At 45.3% G+C, this 23,881-nt stretch overlaps 2 protein-coding genes across 8 annotated transcripts in view; one reads left to right on the top strand and one right to left on the bottom strand.

Moving 5' to 3' along the window:
• ULK4 (unc-51 like kinase 4) overlaps positions 1-16,549 on the top strand; it is a 496,024-nt gene extending 479,475 nt beyond the window's left edge. For 3 of the 4 annotated variants that reach the window (XM_065933097.1, XM_065933095.1, XM_065933096.1), the window contains 2 exons: positions 6,999-7,084; positions 8,460-10,450. In XM_065933097.1, the coding sequence (XP_065789169.1) occupies positions 6,999-7,084; positions 8,460-8,523 (150 nt within the window). In that variant the 3' untranslated portion in view covers positions 8,524-10,450. Of the gene's footprint in view, positions 1-6,998; positions 7,085-8,459; positions 10,451-15,757 lie in introns of those variants that run through there. The other variant, XR_010662955.1, reaches the window with a different exon arrangement.
• Positions 11,946-23,881, bottom strand: part of CTNNB1 (catenin beta 1) — a 47,432-nt gene continuing 35,496 nt past the window's right edge. Inside the window, exons 8-16 of one of the 4 annotated variants that reach the window (XM_065933101.1) lie at positions 21,684-21,787; positions 21,266-21,604; positions 20,851-21,009; positions 18,567-18,686; positions 17,779-17,929; positions 17,573-17,694; positions 16,560-16,620; positions 15,390-15,610; positions 11,946-13,801 (exon numbers count right to left, since the gene is read on the bottom strand). In XM_065933101.1, coding sequence (XP_065789173.1) covers positions 15,402-15,610; positions 16,560-16,620; positions 17,573-17,694; positions 17,779-17,929; positions 18,567-18,686; positions 20,851-21,009; positions 21,266-21,604; positions 21,684-21,787 — 1,265 coding nt within the window. In that variant the 3' untranslated portion in view covers positions 11,946-13,801; positions 15,390-15,401. Of the gene's footprint in view, positions 13,802-14,330; positions 15,611-16,559; positions 16,621-17,572; positions 17,695-17,778; positions 17,930-18,566; positions 18,687-20,850; positions 21,010-21,265; positions 21,605-21,683; positions 21,788-23,881 lie in introns of those variants that run through there. The other 3 variants (XM_065933099.1, XM_065933100.1, XM_065933098.1) reach the window with 3 other exon arrangements.

The raw sequence follows: 23,881 nt of genomic DNA, 5'->3' as shown, positions 1-23,881 counted from the left end.
CGGAATGTTTTAAACGAAGGTTGGTGCTCGTCGTAATGGAGCGTCCCTGAGAGCTCATCATCATTTATAACCTCTGGTGGCCGAAGAGAAAACCAAGCTCTGGGGGAAAGGAATCACTCATTCCTATATAAGTACCGCATGCCAACCGATTGCACCACTGGGGCTTCAGAATCACTCATTCCTAAGCCACTTAAAATCCTAACATTTATTATAAGTTTGAGCCAGACATCCTGGAATATGAAGTCAAGTGGGCCTTAGAAAGCATCACTACAAACAAAGCGAGTGGAGGTGATGGAATTCCAGTTGAGCTCTTTCAAATCCTGAAAGATGACGCTGTGAAAGTGCTGCACTCAATATGCCAGCAAATTTGGAAAACTCAGCAGTGGCCACAGGACTGGAAAAGGTCAGTTTTCATTCCAATCCCGAAAAAAGGCAATGCCAAAGAATGCTCAAACTACCACACAATCACACTCATCTCACACACTAGTAAAGTAACGCTCAAAATTCTCCAAGCCAGGCTTCAGCAATACGTGAACCGTGAACTTCCAGATGTTCAAGCTGGTTTTAGAAAAGGCAGAGGAACCAGAGATCAAATTGCCAACATCTGCTGGATCATTGAAAAAGCAAGAGAGTTCCAGAAAAACATCTATTTCTGCCTTACTGACTATGCCAAAGCCTTCAACTGTGTGGATCACAATAAACGCTGGGCTGGAAGAAGCACAAGCTGGAATCAAGATTGCCAGAAGAAATATCAATAACCTCAGATATGCAGATGACACCACCCTTATGGCAGAAAGTGAAGAGGAACTAAAAAACCTCTTGATGAAAGTGAAAGAGGAGAGTGAAAAAGTTGGCTTAAAGCTCAACATTCAGAAAACTAAGATCATGGCATCTGGTCCCATCACTTCATGGCAAATAGATGGGGAGACATTGGAAACAGTGTCAGACTTTATGTTTTTGGGTTCCAGAATTACTGCAGATGGTGATTGCAGCCATGAAATTAAAAGATCCTTACTCCTTGAAAGGAAAGTTATGACCAACCTAGATAGCATATTAAAAAGCAGAGACATTACTTTGTCAACAAAGGTCCGTCTGGTCAAGGCTATGGTTTTTCCATTGGTCATGTATGGATGTGAGAGTTGGACTGTGAAGAAAGCTGAGTGCCAAAGAATTGATGCTACTGAACTGTAGTGTTGGAGAAGACTCTCAAGAGTCCGTTGGACTGCAAGGAGATCCAACCAGTCCATCCTAAAGGAGATCAGTCCTGGGTGTTCATGGGAAGGACTGATGCTGAAGCTGAAACGCCAATACTTTGGCCACCTCATGCAAAGAGTTGACTCATTGGAAAAGACCCTGATGCTGGGAGGGATTGGGGGCAGGAGGAGAAGGGGATGACAGAGGATGAGATGGCTGGATGGCATCACCGACTCCATGGACATGAGTTTGAGTAAACTCCGGGAGTTGGTGATGGCAGGGAGGCCTGGTGTGCTGCGATTCATCGGGTCGCAGAGTCGGACACAACTGAGCGGTTGAACTGAACTGACTAATTATAGGAAATTGGTATCATACGACAAAATAATTTAGCAAGGCAAATTAAAATTCTTATCTTTTCAAAAAGTATCCAGACTCATCTTTACTGGCATCTCATTCTGAAAATCCAATCAGACCTGTGTACCTAGTAAGGCATGAAGGCTTTCCTAGTTGTTTTTCCATTTTTCTGTTGAGGGACATCTCTGTTCCTTTTTCTTTTTAGTGATTTTGAATAAAGCTGCTAAAAACTTTGTACACAGGTTTTCCTGTGGACACAAGTTTTCATTTCTCTTGGGTAAATACCTAAGAGTACAACTGCTGGATTGTATGGGAAAACTGTGTTCCGTTTTATACAGATCACCAAACTCTCTTCCATGATGGTTGTACCATTTTGCAATCCTGCAGCCATGAGTGAGAGTTTTTGTTACTCTGCATCCTGACTAGCATTGATTACTGTCAGCTTTTATGAATTTAGGTGTGTAGTGGTATACACTGCAGTTTAAATTTGCATTTCCCTGGTGACAACTGATACCGGATATCATTTCACATGTTCATTTGTCATCTGTAATACCCTCTGTGAGGGAGTGTCTATGCAGATTTTCTGCCCGTTTTTAAAGTTCTCTTTTTGAACTTTAAGAATTCCTTTTACATGTTCTGAATAAAAGTCCTTTATCAGATATGTAATTTGCAAATATTTTGTCCTAGTCTTAAGGCTTCCCTGGTGGCTCAGAGGGTAAAGCATCTGCCTGCAATGCAGGAGATCTGGGTTCGATCCCTGGGTTGGGAAGATCCCCGGAGAAGGAACTGGCAACTCACGCCGGTACTCTTGCCTGGAGAAGCCCATGGACAGGGGGGCCTGGTGGGCTGCAGTCCATGGGGTTGCAAAGAGTCGGACACAACTGAGAGGCTTCACTTTCACTTTCTTTCTCTTAGTCTGTGCTTTGTCTTGGGGGCTTCCCCGCTGGCTCAGCAGTGAAGCACCCACCAGCCGTGCAGGAGACACAGGGCCCAGGGGTTCAGTCCCTGATTTGGGAAGATCCCCTGAAGGAGGGCACGGCAACCCACTCCAGTATTCTTGCCTGGAGAAGCCCATGGACGGGGGCCTGGTGGGCTACGGTCCATGGGGTTGCAGAGTCAGACGCGACGGGAGCAGTTGAGCAGAGCGCAGCACGTGTGCTCTCGTATCAATCTCCTACAGAGAGCAATGGCTTTTTAAAGTTTTTATTTTTTTAAATCGAAGTGTAGTTGATTTACCATATTGTGTTGGTTTCAGATATACAGCAAAGTGACTCAGTTGTACATGTATATATCTGTATTTATTCTTTTCCATTATAGTGTATTTCAGGATACTGAGTATAGTTCCCTGTGCTATATACAGTAGGACCTAGTTGGTTATCCATTCTCTATATACCAGTTTGTATCTGTGAATCCCACACTCCTAATTTATCCCACCCCCACCCCTCCCGCCCCCTTTGCTAACCATGTAAGTTTGTTTTCTTTCATTTGTATCTTTTTTTTTAGATTCTACATATAAGAAACATCATATGGTATTATCTTTGTCTGTCTGACTTACCTCACTTAGTATGACCATCTCTAGGTCCATTCATTTTGCTGCAAATGGCAGTATTTCATTCTTTTTATGGCTAAATAAAATTCCTTTATAAATATATAAAGAGCAAAGTTTTGTAAACACTGATAAAGTCCAATTTGTCAATGTTTTTCTTTCTGGGATTGTGATTTTGTGTTGTATTTGAAAATTCATCAGCAAACCCAAGGTCATATATGTATTCTCCTGTATTTTTTTCAAGAAGTTTTTTTGTTTGTTTGTTTTACATTTTACATTCAGATTCATGATCCATTTTGAATCATTTCTATTTTGGGCCATGCCACACAGCCATGGAATTGTAGCTCCAACCAGGGATTGAACCCAGACCCTCAGCAGTGAGAGCTTGGAGTCCTAACCACTGAACCACTGGGGAAGTCCCTTGAATGATACTTTATTTGAGATGTGAGATAAGTGCCTGGGGTCAGGTTTTTACACAGAGGTGTCCATTTGCTCCAGCGTCATTTGTTGAAAAGTGTTCCCCCATTCAGTTCACCTTTGCACACTTATCAAAATTTTGATATTATTTGTGTGGGTCTGTAAAAAATCCTGCTAGGATTATGATAGGAATTGCATTAAACCTGTAATTTGGGGAAATCAATAACTGTACTACATCGAGTCTTCTAATTCATGAACATAGTAAATATATCCATTTATTTCATTAAAAAAATTTTATCAGCGTTTTGTAGGTTTTAACGTACAGATCCTGATATTTTGTTAGTTATACCTTTGAAATTTGTCAGAACTTGCATTATGACAGTATATTTTGAAGACTACATGTACATTTGAAAAGTACGTATATTTTGCAGTTGTCAAATGAATTTTTCTTTATATGTCTATAAGGTCAGGTTTGTTAATCTTGTTGTGTAAAACATCCATATCCCTTCTGATTTTCATGTGCATGTTACTGGGAGAGATTGAAAAGTATGCCACCATAATTATGGGTTTGTCTAATTCTCACTTTGGTTCTGTCATTTCTTTAAACATATTTTGAGGCTGTTATTAGGTACATTTAGAATTTAGACTTGGTATATCTTCCTGATCAGTTGATCTTTTTATAAATATATGTCTCTCTTTATTCTTAGCTATAATTATTGGCTTAAAGCTGACTTTGATATTATTATAACTACACCAGCTTTCTTTGGTTACAATTTGTCTGACATATCTTTTTTCATTCTTAAAATTTCAGTTGTTCTTTGCCTTTGTATTTAAGGTATGTTGGTATGCATCACATGGTCACATTTTAGTTTGGTTATATCCAGTCTAAAAATGTTAGTCTTTTATTTGTAGCACTTCGCAAATTACACTTAATATAGATGTTGATATATTTGGGCCTACATTTACGACATTACTCTTGATTTCTGCTTTTTCCTTCTGTCTTTGGGTTTGTTTTGCTCTTTTTCTAGTTTCTTAACGTGAATGCCTGGATTATTGACTTGAGACCTTCCTTTTTTTTATGTTAAGTATTCAGTACCATAAAGTTCTCTTTAAACACCACTTTAGCTGCACCCCCCAGACTTTGATATATTGTATAGACATCTTTCAGCTCAGGATACTTTCTGATTTTCCTTGGGATGTCCTCTTTGATCCTTGGATTATTTAAGAGAGTGTTGTTTAATTTCCAAGTGACTGGAAATACTTTTGTTATCTTTGTTATTTACCCTAACCCTAACCCTCTAACCCTAACCAACTCATGTCCATTGAGTCGATGATGCCATCCAACCCTCTCATCCTGTCACCCCCTTCTCCTCCTAACCTGAATCTCTCCTAGCATCAGGGTCCGAGTCGGCTCTTCGCATAAGGTGGCCAAAGTATTGGAGCTTTAGCTTTCTTGAGCTCTTCCTTGTCACCTCCCTAACACTTTCTGGTTCCCTGGGTCTTTCATTTTGTCTGGCCACTGACTACTCACTTCCACACTTGTCATGTCTGGGCCAAACACTGGGAGAACAGAGAGGGGGGTTTTGGCTGATGGCTCCTGTTGCTGCCACCGCAGAACTGCCTGCTGCCTGGGGTGGAAGAGAACCAAGGGAAAGGAAAGGGGCTTTCACCTGCACTCTTGGAGCTTTTGGACATTTCCTTTCCCCTTCCTGAAGCCTGGCTTCTGCTGGAGCCCTCTCCTCTGCCCCTCAGTGCTCACCTCCAGGCTTTGGGTATGTTGAGCTCAAGGCGGGCTCCACCCGAGGGAAAGAAGCCATGGTGCTTTGGCTTCAGTGTCCCTCCTGACTGCTGGTGCTGTCAGCTTCCCTGCGATCTTAAAGAGCTGCTCTGTGTGTTCTGTTCAGGTTTTAAATGGACAAGAAGAGTGACATGTCTCTCTGTCTTTACCAGAATTGGAACCTCTGATTGATATTATTTAAAATTTTTATTTTCTAATTAAGTCATCTTTATAGGTGGGATAACAGTTGATGTTGCTAGTAAGAGTTTAGGTAAGCAGCCAGATTGCATAGTGTAATTCTCTTGGCTTTATTTATGCTTGCCTTTATGTCAGCTGCACATGATGCTATTTTGGCCTCTTCCTTTGATCACATAATTTTCACCGTAGGTTTCTATTTGCACTTTCCAAGTAGCCTTGTGAGGAAACATACCCTTGCTATTTCTTTGTGGGTGGGGCTCAGCCTCTTACACATGACCGCGTGGCAGGGTTAGTCAGGGCAGCGGGTTTGGATGTAGCTCACCTGAACCGTGTGAGGCACAGTTTTGAGAAAAATTAGATGGGAATCCTTGCTGAAGATCCTTTCTGGCTAAGTTTGTGCTTGCTTCAGAACTGCTGAACCACAGCAGCCTCTGAACTCATCAAGCTGGGTGTAATTTCAGAACGGATTCGCATGCAGCTCTTCTAAGATGCAAATCTTTGCAGAAATTACACCTGATGCAGTTGAGCTGGCAGCTGGTGCACTCAGGAAGTGGGATAGGATCTCCATGGAGGCTCAGATTCATTCACATGCAACTCAGAGGCCACATAAAGGTCTAATTACCCCTGTGACCTTCCCATCTGCATCTGTGATTGGTTAAGAAGTGGAGAGATGATACTGGAGCCCTGGTTGCTGTGGTCAGGTAGGAAGGCAGAAGAACAGTGGGAGCAGCCGAGGTCAGCCTGGTTCCAGCCTCAGGTGGGATGAGGGTCCAGCTCCCTGTGCTGCCATCGCGGCCCCTCATCTCACCCAGCCTCCGTTAGCTCATCTATAAAGCACAGTGTGCGCTTCCCTTCTGAGGGGAGGCTACTGAGGGAGGCGTGAGAAAATGCACAGGAAACTGCAGTCTGCTGAAATGTGAAGTGCCACCCAGGTGTTTATTAGAAAATATTTGAAGAATAACAGATAAAAACAGGAGGTGAATGATGAATCAAGAGAAACAAGTCTAATACTAGAGCCAGGGTTCACTCCCTTCCAGCCCTGAGGGCTTAGGATTCTGCCCATGGTGCCGCAGGCTCAAGGGTGCCCGAGTGTGCCTCCTGTTTCTCCAGGAAGGTGGCATGGGCACCCGGGCCAGGGATGTTGCCCTGGTGCGGCTGTCAGTGCCGCTTCCTTCTCCCAGCCCCATGAGATCACCGGGAACCCAGAGTCACCCGTTCCTCTGTAGGAAAGAGGTTGTGTTGGGCTTGGGAACGCAAAGGCCAGCAGGGTCGTGGAACCGACAGCTGGCAAGTTTGTTCCCCCATGATTTGCCTTCCCTCAAGGGTTCAGGCTCCCAGGACAGCCTCCTAAGGGGCCGACAGGAGGCACCCCATCCTGACCTGGCCCCTGTCCAACTCTGTGGTCAGCAGCACCCCAGGGCTCACTGCCCCGTTACAGGGGCAGCCTGAGACTCGGGGTGCCCAGCAAACAGGTCGTGGGTCAGCTGACTGCTCTCCTCTCCTCCCTTGCAGATCACCTCCAACGAGAAGCACCTGGAGAGTCTCCAGAGCGCAGGGAGCCTCCTGCGGGCTCTGGAGGGGCTGGCCCCGGCCGGGGGGTGAGTAGGCTTGGCAGACACTCCCCCATTTCTTCTTCCTCTACTCCTCGTTTCCCCTACACACCAGGGACCACCACGCTCCCCGCTGACACTGCCCACTCTGCGCCCTCCCTCCTGGTGGGCGGGCCACGCGGCCCTTCCCCCCAAGCCCCACCCGCTAAGGGGGTGCCCAGCCTTTGCTGGGTGTGCAGGACATGAGGTGGTGCCACACATTTCCTGGTAGTTTGTCTGCAGATGCACGAGGTTCTACGGAATCTGCTTCCTGGTGTTTTGAGTATTGTATTCATTGGAGAAAAGCATGTGGTTGAGTTACTGGGGAGACGGCGATTCTGTGGAGAAGGCTCAGCTCCAACCAGCACCGCTACGTTAACCCTGGGTCAGGGTTGATCTCCTGGCCTCCCCCAGCTCTCTCTTACTTGTGCTTTCTATGAGCTGAGGGGAAGGACAGGCTGACCTTGATGGGAGGGGCCCTTCTTGCCTGGGGGCCCCTGTGGTGTAAGGTGTGAACAGGGATGGCAGCATCCTCAGCCCTGACGGGGCCCTGACAGGCGGGTTGTCTCCCTGGCTGGTCACTGGCAGCTGGCGCCGCTCTGGCAGGTGGGATGGGCTCATGGCTCCACCAGAGTAGCCTGGCCTGAGCCAGGAGCAGGAAGAGTTTCCTCGTTTCAGAGAGACCCCTGATGTGCAGAGCAGGAATATGTGGCCCCCTCCCCCTGCACCCCACCTCTTCTTTGCAGCCCCCAGTCCCATCACTAGGAAGCAGCTCTACTACCGTGTAGTCAGGAGTGTGCTGCCAGCTAATTTTACACTTCAAGGTGCTCTGCCACATTCCATTCTCTCCTCTGGCGACACAAGTGTGTGTCTCAGACAATCTGCTCCAGTAACAAAGAATCCACTTTAAGGTCTTAATTGTACATCCGCACCTATGAGAATGAGAAATCCAGAGTTGCTGGCTGATTGGCCAGGAAGGGGCACCATGGAGCGTCTGGGATCTCTGCTGGTTGGCACAAGTCAGCTGCAGGCTGGCGCCAGGCAGGCTCCTTGTGGGCTCTGGGCTGACAGGCTCTGGCTGCCGTCTGCCTGACTCGGCTTTGGTGCATCTGTCCAAAGCAGCTCAGACGCCAAGTGGTGGCAGGGCCAGGAGCTCAGGCGTAGCTTATGGGGCTTGCTATGGTGGGACTGTGGACTTTGGGGTCCTCACCTCCCACTCCTAGAGCCTGGGGATTCTGTCTGTGCTTCTCAAAATGATGCTCAGGGCAGCTTAGGGAAGCAGCTGGTCCATCAGGTACTTGGGTGAAAAGGAGGCCAGCCCCTTTGGAAAATGGGGCATTTAACCCTGGAAATGCCTAAATGTTTACTTCGGTTTTTCTCACAGGTCATCAGCCAACAGCGCAGTGGCGTCCTTGGCCCTGGAGATCCTCCAAGCTGCTGGACGCTAGGCAAGAAGGCACTCAGCACAGCCTCTCTGCGGTCCCTACCCCTGGCTACACACACTCCACACGTCACCCACAGCTCTGTGTGGGTCCAATAAAGTCAGCTGAATCCAGAACCCCTGGCTGAGATGCTCTGACTCCAGCCCTAGAAAACCCACTCAGAACAAGCCTTCTCGGTGCCTGTTGGATGCATCTGGGAACCCCAGGTTTGTTCTCAGAATGCTCTCCTGCTGTGTGTGGGCTAGGTAGGCCTCTGCACATCAAAGTGGAGGGAAGCTGCGGGCATCTCCCAGCCTCGGTCTCCTCCAGATTTACCAGGCGAGACGATGCAGGAATGCTCCTCCAGCTACAGGTCTAGAGCAAGCCTTTGGAAGCTTGTTTTATTTTACCTGCCTGGCTTTTCATTTCAGGAATAAACTGATTCTAAGAATCCTGGGGAGAAATCCTGTGAGTGAGACTCCACTCACAGGAGCAGGTAGTTAAAACTCTGCCTAAAGGAATGCAGAATGCTCAAGGAATGTTGGCTTCCTGGCAAGTCTGCTCACCTAGATGGGATGAAGGCATTGAGGTAGACTCCTTCCCCCACCTTCTACCAGTGACCACCACCTCCCAGCCTCAAAACCTTCCCAGCTTCTATCTCAACACATACACCCTTAATGCCCCCGACACTGCGGAAGGGTGCTAGGACCGCAGCACTGGGGGGCAGGGTGGGGGGAAGATCCTGGGCGGCTGGAACCAGGTGAGCAAGTTGAGAGTGTTCCTTGGCCTCCTTCCGGGGGCTGGTTTCCTCACACTGCAGAATGAAAGGGCTGGACTAGATCAGCAGCGGCGGTACCCCAGACTTCTCAGACAGAGGAGCCCCGGCCCGACGGGCTTCTGTCCCCGGTCACAGCCCCTGTGCAGGCAGGAGGGGCAGGGCAGGCAGGAGCTACGCAGGCCTGAATACTGGAGTGGGTAGCCACTCCAGTGGGATCTTTGCGACCTATGGATCAAACCCAGGTCTCCTGCATTGCAGGATTCTTTACCATCAGAGCCCCCAGGGAAGCCCTTTAGGCACACAGGAGGCTCCATCTACTGTGCCACGGGAAGCTGGTCACACTGTCACCAACAGCCTCATCGGCTGCTGTGATCTGGAGTGTGCCAGCTTCCATGTGGCTTTGCAGTGAACAGCCGCCCTGTGCCCTCCTCCACAAAGGCATGGATGTAACTTACCTTACTTAAACCCCACCACCTGCCAAGCACACCTTCTTATCTCCATCTCACAGCGAGGAAATCAAAGCTCAGAGCCCGCCCACTCGCCCAAGGTCCCGCCGTCGGGTCGAACTTAGGACTCGGACTCCAGGGCCTGTTTGTCCAGCAGTGGGATGTCGAGCTGTGAGTAGCTGGGGTGTAAGGGGCACCTGCACCCTGAAGCAGGCAGTTTCTTCGGCTCCAGCCTCCCCACTGTCCCCGTGAGGAGGCCCCACAGGAAGTCCCGCTGGGCAGCGTGCCCATCACCCGGCCGTGCCCCAAGGGTGAGGGAGTCGGGGGAGGCCCGGCCTTCAGCTCCTGCTGCTTTGGCCCCCTGGTGCCGGCAACAGGCGCAGTTCTGTTTGCCTAGGCAATCCGTTCTCTCCTTTCACTCAGATCTTGAGGGAACCACCCTGGAGTTCTGGGCTGAGTCCTCCCAGAAGATATTTCAGAGCAATGGAATCTTCTTTACACTTCTGCATTAAGCAGGGATGAGTCTTTGCTACTTAAGGTGAAACAGGAAAGCTTTACCATTCCAAAAGCATGCTAAGTGGAGAGTCCGCAGCCCTGCTGCTTTGAGGAACAGGCAGGGGTGAGGGGAAGACAGGCCCTCGCAGGGCTTCTGTCCTCCAGGGGCGCTCAACCCAGGGTGTCAGGCGCTGAAGCTAGCCCATGCCACATTTTGCACCCTGGTGTGAGGCTCTTCTGACCTCCTGGAGTTGGGGGATCCTTTATGTCCTTCTCACAAAGGCACCTTATGGAAAGCAAGAGCCCCAATCCTACGGAGCTGAGGTAGGGGACGTGAACTGTCTGGATGGAGGACGTGAAGGAGGGTGTTGAGGGCGGTCACCCCTCCAGCCCCGCGTGGGAAGCCCGCACCCCTTTGTGGCCTCCCAGGCTCTGTGGAGAGCTGCTGCCAGCCACCCGTCAGTGCCATGAGGGTTCTGGTAGTGTCCCAGGTGCCTACTGGTCCTGCCCTTTCTGTCACATCCGAGCGTCAGCTGTCTGCTGACTGACTACAGGTGAGGTGTACCTGACTGACTACCGAGGTGAGGGCAAAGAAGGCAGCAGAAGCATGCTGTGCGTGGAGAGGACTCGCGAGGCCACAGCAGGCTGCCTCCTCTCCACTCATGGCACACCTGAGCTTTGAGACCTTGCCTCAACTTCCAGCCCGAGTCCGCGCCCAGTGAGCTGGCCCTCTGGGAACATCTGTTTGGGGTGACTTTGGCCTGGAAGGCCTCCTGGGCAGAATCTGACAGCTAAGCAGCAGCAGTGGAATTTCCTTCTCTTATGGTTCTTGGTACTTGTCTAGCTGCTCACGTCTCCCGTGTTACTGTGAGGTCACCGTGTCACCTCATGAGGTTCTCGAGTCAGTTCTGGGACTGCAGGGCAGGTCTCAGCCCTGTGGCACAGGTCAGAAAGTGGGGGCTCTGCTGGCCAAGGCTCTTGTCAAAGGTCTGGGTCTCTCCTGCCCCCACTTGAAGCAAAATGCCGTTTTCTCCTTACTCAAACCACAGCAAACTACGTAGCAGTCAGTCTCTCCGACACAGGGACTTAGGCTGAGCGAGGTAGGAGCCTCTGGGAGGAACTGGAGGGAGGGGGAGGCTTGGTCCCTGGGGAGAGCTCTGGAGCAGGGGGACAAGACTCACCAAACGTGAGGAGGCTCTGGACCCAACAGCCTCAAGCCTGGATAAGCGGAGGGAGGGAAGTGGCAACCAGCAGTCGCCTCCACCCAGAATCAGGACCTGGGCAGAGTGGGGGTCTTGACGTGACCTGGAAGAAGGCTGGCCTTTTACACCTGACCTCCACGTCTCAGATGCGTGATGATGAGGCGGCAGAGGCCTGTCACCCCGCCCTCTAGCCTCCTCACCAGATGGGGAGGCAGCATGGACACCACACACGACGCTGATGCCGAGAAAAAGCAAACACCACCTTTTCAGGGCCCCACACCCCCGCCGCCGTTATTTTCTAATCGCATTTGCCACGTGTTCACTCAAGCAAGGCAGTTACGTTCTCACCTACTAGAACAAAACACCTGCAGTAGAACAACGCAGCTTTCTGTTAGCTTACAAACTATACAGCATAGGGCAGATCTTCTGTTTTTATTACACAAATCAAGACAAAAAAACAGAAGAGCATATTTATCTCAAGATCTTTCACTATCAAGGATTCAGATAACCAGATCAAAGCCTCAGGTCTCAAACACCTCCTCCAACATGGAAAAAGCTTTATTTTTCAGCTCAGTGGTGGTCACTGCAATGGGATCAAACGTCCTACGCACCTCCATCCCCAGGTAATAAATCACTATTCTGGTTTTTTTGGTAATTATTTTTTTGCTTTTTCGTTTTACCACCTGTGGATGGTTTGCTTAAGGTAGTCTGCCCCGTTTTTGCACCTATACAGTCCTACAGCATGCCTTGGTGCCTTGCTTTTCGCTCAGTATCAACGTGAGACATACCCATACTGTTGTGTTAAAATTGTATTTTACTGCGTTGCTCACTGTTCTCTTGCAGTTACTGGACACATGGGCGTCTGGTGTGGGCTTTTATACTTTGTTGATCATGGATTTTTTCCCTGCATTAACTTCAGTTTTATCCAAATGGCTGCCTACCTGTTCCACAGTTGACTGAAAAGTCCCTCTTTTCCACACTGACCTCCAGTGCTATCTTCCAAGCGTCTATTGTCACCTTATTCTGTTCCCTTACTGTACACTTCTATTCATGTGCCAATAACAGTGTTAACTCATCACTGACCGCGTGACTTTTTTTCAGAAACTAACACCCATGGCTGGCAATTTTTCTTTTGACTGGCTAAAATTTCTGTTGTTTCACTAACATTTTGTAGAGTACCTGACAGATCGTTAGTCTTCTGATTTTTGTGAAATGTTCTCTTCAAACCAGTTTTCTGCAGAAGCAAAGCAACATTCTCCAGAATCGTGAGTTTTCTTTTTCTTTCTGCATCAGAATCGATCACTAAGGTTTTTTTGTTGGTATAATGTTCACATTGTCTGAATCAGAACTATATTCTAAAGAACTGTCATCTTCTGAGACACTAGTATATGTGTTGCTCTAAATTTTGAAAATTTTACATTTATAATACAAAGTTGGAACAAAAGGCTAACAGAACAAAATGTGAATGACAATCTTAAGTTGTATGCGCTAACAGTTTCTCACAGTGATGTTAATTCTCTCCCGCTCTAAAAATGTGTTGATACATCTCCACTCAATAACGAGTTAACTACCTCCAGCTTTACCTCAGGTTTTACAGTCAGGCCTTCACAGCTCAGAGAACAGCAAGTCCTCCTTTCTGATTTCTCACAAGGGTCCTGGCCGTTGCTTTGTCCTTTGCAGTACACTGCAGAGCTACTTTGCTGCATCAGATTAACCTTCATATTAAGTTTTTACATGGAACTTCAAAATTATAATGATTTTAGGCCAAGCTCTGAAGTATTTTCTGGTTTTAAAAAGTTCTTTAAATGAAACACCCTGGTGTGATTCTTTATGTTAAAAGCTGAACTCACTATAAAGATCTTCACTCTAACCTACTAACAGTTCTTACAGTGCTGCCTTCGTTCTGTCATTGCACTGGAAGCAGAACTGCCCCTTCACCAAATACACGAATGTTTTCCCTCTCAGCCCAATTAGACCACAGGGAAGAATTTATAAAGCTTTTATACAGGGTCCTCATCCAACAACAAGTAACTGAGTAATGTTTAAATACACAGTCAATCAGAAACAGCTCTCTCTCAGTACAAACACTTTCACTCTTTTTAAAGCCCCAAAACACAGGTTCTAACAGGTATACTGACTCTGCCCTCAGGGATGAACTAAAAACTTGTCAGACCTACCACCAGGATGACAGGCTCACCTGGCAGAGAGCAATGGAAGAAGGCCCATTCTAGTTCGCTCTGATTATGTTCAGATAAACATCGACAGGTAAACCATCTTAATTATCAGTTCAAAGTAGAGTTGAAGGAATTCCCCGCTCCAAATGAGTCACACTTCTGTGAAGGTGCTTGAAGTCCAAATCCAGGTGAATAATTCTTCATTATTACCTTAAAGGAATGAGACCATGTGATGCAGTTTGGGGTTGGTGGTGGGATGCATATTTGGAGTTCAGAACCCCATGGACAGAGGAGCCTGGTGGGCTACAGTCCACAGGGTTACAAAGAGTCAGACACAACTGACAAACTAACCCACTTTGTTCTATGTCGCCAAACTACTAGATGCCTTTGAACCATGAGGCCTCTGGTCACTTGGACAGAATTATATACATACCTGCAGTCAGGCTGAAGGAGTCTTGGCCATAGGCTGTAAGCCCATAGTCCTTTAGTTAGAGATGGTGGACACTCTCCTCCTACACAGCTAAATGTGCAAAGCTAAAACATTTTGGTGCGATTTAACTCAGGACCAAGTGTAAAGAAACTTGACAAAACAATTCCATCTATTAGCAGTAAGGTTCTTCCATCATTAATACAACTTAAATTATTTCACTATCTGTTTACTCAGTTCAACTTCATCCTGAGGAAAACTCATTACCCTCACAGACCGCTTAGTGACAAGGAAAAAAAGGTGACACAATCGAATGAATTAAAAGTTTAATTCTGAACCATTTTTATAACCGCATTTTCTCTTGAAGCATTGTATCACAGCAGGTTACAACAACTTTGGGATAAAAGGCAACTGGTAAACTGTCCAAAACAAGGTTCCAAATAACACCTCTTACTGACTTACCTACCCATACATATCCCAAATAAAGTTTTTGATCAAAAATGTGAAATAGATCCACCTGCTTATTTTAAGCATATTAAAAAGGAAACTAATTGGACCATTTCTATTTGTCTATTTTATACAAAAAGGCTACACAATGTTACACTTTATCAGATTACAATTAGAGTGATTATGAATTAGTGTTCTACACCATTACTCGATTCTTAAAAATTAGAAATTGCTGTAGCAGTATTCACTATAACTTAACACTACGAGAGACTTAAAAAACTAACAGTTACTGCAAAAAAAAAAAAAGCTACTTCAAAGCAAGCAAAGTCAGTACCATTACAGATATTAAAAAAAAAAAAAATTAACAAGCAAGGCTAGAGTTTGATAAATTCCATCTTGTGATCCATTCTTGTGCATTCTTCACTTCTTGAGTCACTCCCAAAATCCATTTGTATTGTAACTCCTCGACCAAAAAGGACCAGAACAAAAAGTTTACTTCAATTGTTCCCATAGGAAACTCAGCTTGGTTAGTGTGTCAGGCACTTTCTGAGATACCAGCCCACCCCTCGAGCCCTCTCAGCAACTCTACAGGCCAATCACAATGCAAGTTCAGACAATACAGCTGTATAAAGAGAGAAAGGCTGCTATTAATGTTTAAAACAGCAAATGTTACTCATCTGAGTATTAAGTTGCAAAAGCTGTGGCAAAAAACATTAAAGTTAATAACTTCCACACATGACCACCTAACAACCAGAAATCTGAGAACATTCAAATGTTCCAAGACATCTTTCAAAGTACGTATCTTTTTTTGTGGCAGATTTACAAATAGGCCTAAACCACTCCCACCCTACCAACCAAGTCTTTCTGAAGTTCTGTAGGCAGAGTAAAAGTATTTTACCCAAACTGGCTTGTTTAACTTCTTACCTAAAGGATGATTTACAGGTCAGTATCAAACCAGGCCAGCTGATTGCTGTCACCCGGGGGCAGCCCATCCATGAGGTCCTGGGCATGCCCCAGATCTGGCAGCCCGTCAACTGGATAGTCAGCACCGGGGTGGTGGCCGCCCATCTCATGCTCCATCATGGGGTCCATCCCCAAGGCGTCCTGGCCGTACCCACCGGAGTGAAAAGAACGATAGCTGGGATCTGGGAGTTGGGGCAGTGACACAGTGGGTGAGGGGGGAAAGAGAGAAAGAGAAGATATGACATGAACATGGAGTTAGGGGGATCCCAGGATAGCAAATGTGTCAGAAAGTATTCCTTCTAACCTCTTCCCCTTCTTGCTTCCTTCAGTTGAGTAATTACCCAGTATCAGGCCACACATGAAGCTACACAACCTGTTTCCACCAAAGGCACACTAGCAGGTTCTAGTCCTGGACGTCTAGCCTTTCCCTGGGCAGAGAACAGTTGCTGAGTGGTAGCAACAGCGTCTACAGTGTGTGTGGTAAGGCAATATAACAAGGAGGTTTGGCAACGGCTGTATATGTTATAAAGTCTAGGTGATACCCTCAGGAGTACTAAGAAAATGTGCCAGTTTCCTATGAAACCTTTGTATGTTTTTAACCAAAGGCTTATTAACATTTATATACCTGTCAAGGTAAGAAGCTTATGAGCTTTAAGTGTTTATTAACTAGAAAAAACCAGGTAAGATTAAAAATTTAAGATAAATAGTATATATTCCGTGTCCACTACCCAAATTTGAATTAGTTAGATTTTCAGAGTTTTCTGAAAAGCTATGTAAATACACATCCCAGATCTGAGTCTAGAATTGTAGACAAAGGTATTATATAAGGGTTCTCTGAACTAAAAACTGAATAGAAAGCCAGGCAACTTGTAACATACTGTACTGCAGAAGTCTGGCAGCAGTGACACATATTTATTGGCATGATCCTAGTGCTTGCTTGGTGTGTGGCTCAGAAATCCCTGTGCACCAATAAAGATATTACTGCTGACTCTAGAATTTAAGAACTGCCTTTAATTGCTACCACTACTTTCCTGCCAACAGGTCCTCCCAAGACGAGCAAAACAGCTCTTCTGACAAAGCTCTAGACCTTTAGCTTGATCTGGAGATAATCAAGAAATATGAGACACATACCATCCTGGCGATATCCAAGAGGTTCTCCCTGGGCACCAATATCAAGTCCAAGATCAGCAGTCTAGATGAACAGATACAGGCAAGAAAGCAAAATGGAAATTCTCAACTCAAAGGATACTCTCTGATATTTTGAAAACATACTTATTTTCAGATTACAAAAGGAATAAAGAATTCAAACACTGCAGAACTACTTACAAAGTGCAGAATTATTTCAAAATACAGATGTACACAATCACAGAAAAACTGTGTAATTTATTCTTTTTGCAAATATGTATTACCGAGTATTTACTAGGTGCTAGAAATGTAACAGGAAACAAAACAGGCAAAGTGTCTACCCCCAATAGGAGTTGCTGACAGGATGTGTTATGAAAAGATCCCTGAGCCTGCACAGCTAAAGGAACTAAGCTGCCATTAAGCTGTGGAGAAAGGGCTGGGGGAGGCTGTGCAGAGCTGAAGCTGGAACGGTTGAGACTGTCTATTAAACATCCAATTACTATATTACTAATTACCTGTTTAGGAGTTTGCTTCTTTTTCCCTAATAATATATAGCCTCTCTCTTTATAACCCACCTTATGATTATGTACAATAACTGTATCAACTTTTAGGGTGGGTCGAATGTTTCAATTTGTCTGTATCAAGGACAAATACTGAACAAATTAACAGAAATTCAAATAGAAAAGTAGGTGAAAAATAGTATTTTTAAGTACTGATAAACTGACCTCCAACTAACAGTGTTTAATTGACTGCCCCTTTCCTAACCTTTTGAAAAGTGTTTTTTAATCTGTTAAGTTTTTCATCTATCTCCCTTACAAATTCTAACTTGTTTGTTCTAAACAGGCTGTATAAAGCTGTAGTTTTTCCTTACAGCAGTTGCTAAGATAGTGTAAAGAATGAATATTCAAGCCAAGGACACAGTCAATGCAAATGAATGTGCACTGAGTCGTCGGAGAGGAAACCACAAACTGCCTTGGTGCTCTAGCGAACCATCAAATAAACGTGCTCACACTGCCTACCTCATTCCAAGCCATTGGCTCCGTTCTGAAGAGAGAACTGGTCAGCTCAACCGAAAGCCGCTTCTTATAATCCTGGGGCTTGTCCTCAGACATTCGGAACAAAACAGCAGCTGCATATGTTGCTGGGAGAGGAAGGAAAAAGATCCTTGAGAAAAAGCTGAGGCCTCACCGTACACAAGCTAAAGGTTGATTCCTGTCCTACTTACCCACACCCTCATTCCTAGAATGAAGTAATTCTGTCAGAGGAGCTGTGGCTCCCTCGGCTTCAATAGCTTCTGCAGCTTCCTTGTCCTGAGCAAGTTCACAGAGGACCCCTGCAGCTACTCTTTGGATATTTTCAATAGGAGAATAAAGCAGCTGAGGAGAAAACACACACGAAACCTCATCAAATCCAAAGTTAAAACATGGCAAGCACCCCGCTGTGGTATAAACAGTCCCAGTTCACAGTGTAAGTGGTATCTGTACCACTTGTATTAAATAGGAAGCCTGCATTAAATCATACACTAAGTTTATGTTCTTGAGTGTGTGATGCTTGGCAGCAATGGTTTTCTGGAGCATTTTTAGCTACACACCTCTTCTTCAGAGTATTATTCAAACTAAGAGTTGGAAAACCCAGAGGTGACTAGAGGTTTGTGCTATGGCAGCCCAGACCAGCTTTCATCCCTTCTAAACCGAGCACACCTGAAAGTAGAATAGAAAATTTCCCCTTCCTGAGGTTCTAGTCCCAATGTTTCTCCTTCTGTACTGCCCAAGAAAAATGAAGGATATTTTCATAAATGTATTCAACTAAAAGGACATGACACATTTTCTAGTTTTTGTAGTTGACAAAGAGCACGAACAGTACAACCATTTTATAAATGGTGACAGTAGATGAAATATTAGATGCTGGTGCCCCTATTTTGGTCTCTAGTTTCCTAATACTTTGCTTATCTTTAAAATCCTGAAATTTTACCGACACACAGGCTCTAGAACACCTCACTTAAAACTGACATACCTGCACAAACAATGGAATGGTATTTAGTCCTCTGATAACAATTCGGTTGTGAACATCCCGGGCTAGGATGTGAAGGGCTCCAGTACAACCTTCAACTATTTCTTCCATGCGGACTCCCTCCTACCAAAAGAAATGTGGTTAATAAATAGGGGATTGTGTTCTCTAAAATCCAAAGTTCCCCAGAATTTGCAAGTAAGTTCAGGAATGAAGATGGATCTACTAACTGAATGTCACTCTGTGAAAGTAGCACCAATTCCAAGCAGCACCTTCAAAACTGCCCACAGCTTCAATGTACCTGACTCCTCCCAAAGACCACTCTCTTTCCAACAAGACACCCATCACTCCAGGTAAAGGGATATTTAAGAAAGGAGACACAAACATGGGAAAGTAATGTGCAAACACTGTCAGTGTTTTCCTTCAGGTACTCGCTCGATCTTTGTACACCTATGTGTATTTGGTGAAAATTTAGCAAAGTTTTACCACCTACTGCTAAAAGTCTACTGAGTTGGCACGAGAAAATCCACTCACCTCCTCCAAGGCTATTCAACTGCTAGCCTATATGCGATAAAGAAGTTAGCTTTTGCAAAACATAACTACAGTCTGCTTTTCCTCTGAAGTTTAAAAAAGGTTATAATTTTGCAGCTTTTATATCCAACTTAACTTTTATTATGATACAAAAACTCCTTTCTTCCCAGGGAAGAGATTTTAAAAGGTACCCTTTGCATTCTATTAAGCCACCTCATGGAGACCGGCCGATATCCAAAGTATAGAGTGGAGAAAGCCCAAGAGCCCTAAGAGTGCATCCTAATCGCAATTAGCGACATCTCAGGATCTGCTCTGTGAAGCCTTGTTCTCTAAAGTAACCTGATTGAGAGAGACTCTGAGTCTTAAAAACACATGCTGGGGAATCATAAGTATCTTTACTTAATAATGAAGCTACTTTTAAGACTGAAAACTTGACATCAAAGTTTCAGACTAACTATTAAAAACAAAAACTTCAGGCTAAGATTACAAGTAAAGATCCCAGAAAAACTACCACATATTCTTGTAATTTGTTGATATTCTTGTAAGTCCATGGAAATAGTTTAAACCACTCTTGGAAGAGAGAGTAAAAGATGTGTTAAATATTTATAGGTATCTACAAACAATAAATGCTGGAGAGAATGTGGAGAAAAGGGAACCTTCCTACACAGTTTGTGGGAATGTACATCGATACAACCATTGTGGAGAACAGTATGGAGATTCATTTTAAAAATATGAATATTACTGCCGTATGTCCCAGCAATCCCTCTACTGGGCATATACCCTGAAAAAACCATAATTCAAAAGGACACCTGTATCCCAATGTTCATACAAGCACTACATACAACAGCCAGGACATGCAAGCAACCTAGATGTCCATCAGCAGACGAATGGATAAGACAGCTGTGGTACACACACAGTGAAACAGCCTTAAAAAGGAACGGAACAGAATCAGTTGTAGTGAGGTGGATGAACCTAGAGTCTGTCATAAGGAGTGAAAGAAGTCAGAGAAAAACATCATATATTAATGCATATATATAGAATCTAGAAAATGTATTGATGAACGTATCTGCAGGGCAAGAACAGAGGTAGAGAAGAACTGGTGGACATAACAGGGGAAGGAGAAGGTGGGATGAACTGAGAAAGTAGCACTGACGTATATACACTCCACCACGTGTAAAACCGCTAACTAGTGGGAAGATGCCTCAATACCACAGGGACCTCAGCCTGAGGGGTGGGGGTGAGGGGGCTCAAGAGGGAGGGGATATATGTATACTCATAGCTGATTCTTGCTGTTGGACAGCAGAAACCACCACAACATTTTACAGAAATTATTCTCCCATTAAAAATAAATTTTAAAAAATATATGTTTATATAGGTAGAACTGCCGTGGGGGATAAGAGGCTCCAAAATCAGACAGACTTGGATTCAAATTAATCCCTCTGCTACTTTGGACAGAGGTGAACCTTTTGTATGGACAAGATGAGACCCCATAGCAATAAATCACACCCCACACTCCCTTTGTAAGATTGAGAAGGCAGCGATGTGAAGGACATGTCAAGCGAGCTATCACCAGGGGCCACATTACTCCTTACATTCTCCACAGCCACAGAGACATGGTGGTTCTTTAAGCAACAGCAAGCAGCCCTTCAGGCAAGTTGGAGAATGGAGGAAGCCAATGACCGAAGTAGTTCAGGAGCCTATGGATTGATGCATTCCTTTTAAAAGTTTTAGCCAGGGGTCACTACTAAGATTTACCTACCACAAACTGCTGCTGTGTTCCACCCATAGATGTACGGCGCTGGGTATCCTGATGTGCACGAACCAGCAACTGAACTAGTCGTGGAATGGCACCCTGCTCACGCAAAGGTGCATGATTTGCTGGACAAAGGGCGAGATTTCGAATCAATCCAACAGTAGCCTGCAGATGAGAAGAAAGAGTAAAGAACTGGCATACAACAAAATCATGTTCTTAGTCTAACATGCCTACCACACTAAATCTATCACTATCGGCTGGAAGTAAAACTGACTACACAAAACACTTCGAACCCCTATCCTCATCTCAGCCATATTTCCTATTTACAATTCCTTATCAGTCAGTCCCCAGTGCCGAGACAGTCTACTAGTAACAGAATAGTCTGTTTTCAACTCTGCAACCTTCAACTTTGACAATTTACCTTGATCAGAGGCCAGTGGGATGGTGGATGTAGGAGTTTAACCACCACAGGTAGTCCGTAGTGAAGGCGAACGGCGTTCTGGGCCATCTCAGCTTCCTGGTGTCGGCTGGTCAGATGACGAAGGGCACAGATGGCAGGCTCAGTGATGTCTTCCCTGTCACCAGCACGAAGGACTGTGCGCACAAGAGCCTCTATGCCACCCACTTGGCACACCATCATCTTGTTCTTATAATTATTGCAAGTGAGATTAGAAAGAATTCCAGCTGCACAGGTGACCACATTGATATCATCTGAGCCCAGAAGCTGAACAAGAGTCCCAAGAAGACCTTCCATCCCTTCCTGTGGAGATGAAAATGGACACTCAGTACATATTCAGCTTGACACTTAACAGCAAGGCACCGATTTACTCTGAGTGTACCTGTTTAGTTGCAGCATCTGAAAGATTCCGTAGAGTCCAAAGGCAGTTCTGAACAAGGCGCTGACTTGGATCTGTCAGGTGAAGTCCTAAAGCTTGCATTCCACCTAAAAAGATTAAAAAACATCTAAGGCGATGGCTCTTAGCTCAAAATTCCTGTCAGTACTGTGTGTCTTCTTTAGTCTCAGAGGGTATCCTCCTCTGTTGCCAAAGCTTATCCCCTCCATCTAAGTCCTTTATTTTCTTTCATTTTCTAGAATGCCGCTCAGTTTCCCTTTCTTTTCTAGCTCATCTCAGCTAGTGACGACTTGTGTTATGTATCTACTGTTTCTTCCCTGTGTGGGAAAGCCTTCATTATCTCCACAGTCTCCCTGTAGGTAGTACTCCTATTACTTATTTCCTTTCATCCAATCCTTCCAAGAATATTTAATACCAGGCCCTGTTTTGCATTGGAGCTATGTCAGTGAGGCAGAGTCTAAATGTCATACCTTCATAGAGCCTGTGGTCTAGCTGGAAGCACAAAATAAACAAATACACTATTAGCTGGAACTGTCTGTCAGACGGTATTAAGTGTACACACAACAAAGGAGGGGGCTACAGTTTAAAGCAGGGAAACTACGATACCTGACTGTGAAGACGCCATCCGAGCCAAACCCTGAAGGAGCTATGTAAACTCACAGGGTGGAAATACCATCTAAAAAGGCAGCACCAGAATGCTTCCTCTCTGGGACTGTATTAAAGGCACCGACGGCAAAAGATGCTCTTCAAAGATTCACAACCTCCTGTTGTTTAGGACCCTAATAATGGATGTTTACTGCAGAGAAGTCTAAATGACACAATGGCTAGCTTAACTTCACCATCTCTCTCCCGCTGAAATCACTTCTAAATGCAGTGGGATACACTTTCCCTTATCTCCTTGTTTATCTTTTCAGATCTGTTTTATTTCCTCAATTAGGTTAGGCTGGCCATGCAATGCTATGCATGCTAAGTCGCTTCAGTTGTGTCCGACTCTTTGCAACCCTATGAACTGATGCCCACCAGGCTCCTCTGTCCATGGAATTCCCCAGGCAAGAATACTGGAGTAGGCTGCCATTTCCTTCTTCAGGGGATCTTCCCCACTCGGGAACTGAACCTGCGTCTCTTATGTCTCCTGCACTGGCAGGCAGGTTCTTTAACCCAAATGCAGTGGGATGTGGTTTCCCTTGTCTCCTTGTCTATCTTTTCAGGTCTGTTTTATTTCCTCAATTAGATTGGCTCAGCTTGCTGTAATTCTCACGCACCTTGTACTTTTCCTTCCCAGCATTTTTCACAGCTATAATGGAGCCCATCACTCAGACCCTCCCTACCTGGTTCCTTCCTCACAGTAGCCCCAGCTGCCAGCAGAGTGCACAAGGCTGACGCTCAGTAGTTTCAAAAGGACTTGGTTCCCGTCTCCCTTCTCTCCCTCAACTCTAAGAGAGTGGATCTTAATTCCAGATGCCTCTCAGAACAGCCTGCGGAGACTTAGACACACACACATTCTGACTAAGCATGCCCAGGGTGAAGACGGCTTTGAGGCACCCCCATGTCTTCCCTGCAGCCCGTACCCGCATCCACTAAGAAGGGACTCCCTAATCTCTAACCCAGCCCAGTCTTCCCTTGCATTCCAGGAGCAAACATTTCCAGCTACCTACTGACCTTTTAGTCACATCACAGATATCAACTCCTTAAATAACATTCATCCTTTGCTACATATTTTTGACATCAAATGATTTCATTCCTAAAAGCCTATAACACATCCCAGCAGCCTGGTCTGCTTGCCTTTGGTCAAACTGTCACATGATGCTAATATTAATAGTCCAAACACCTCACTGTGATGCTGTAGCCAACAATAGCTTCTCATTATAAGATAAAGAATGAATTCTTTAGCATAACCTTCAGGAACCCTTTAGGATTTGGACTTCATCTCAAATTGACCTAAGCATTCAACACCTGTTTCCAAAGCTGCAATAAAGCATGAATAAACATCATCCAGGGACCTAGAAAGTCCAGCACAACACAGGCCTGCTGGCTCTGGCCCATCACCCTCATCCTGAGCTATTCATCCCACTACTCACTAGGTTCTAGTTACAGACTTCCTCTTTAGCACCTGGAATGCAACGATTTCTTTCCTACCCTTAGGACCATCTGGATTGCACTTAATCCTTACTTCTCATATAGAT

The sequence above is a fragment of the Muntiacus reevesi genome, chromosome 4, assembly GCF_963930625.1.
Source record: "Muntiacus reevesi chromosome 4, mMunRee1.1, whole genome shotgun sequence".
Taxonomy (NCBI): Eukaryota; Metazoa; Chordata; class Mammalia; order Artiodactyla; family Cervidae; genus Muntiacus; species Muntiacus reevesi.
This window is presented reverse-complemented; position numbering and strand designations above follow the sequence as displayed.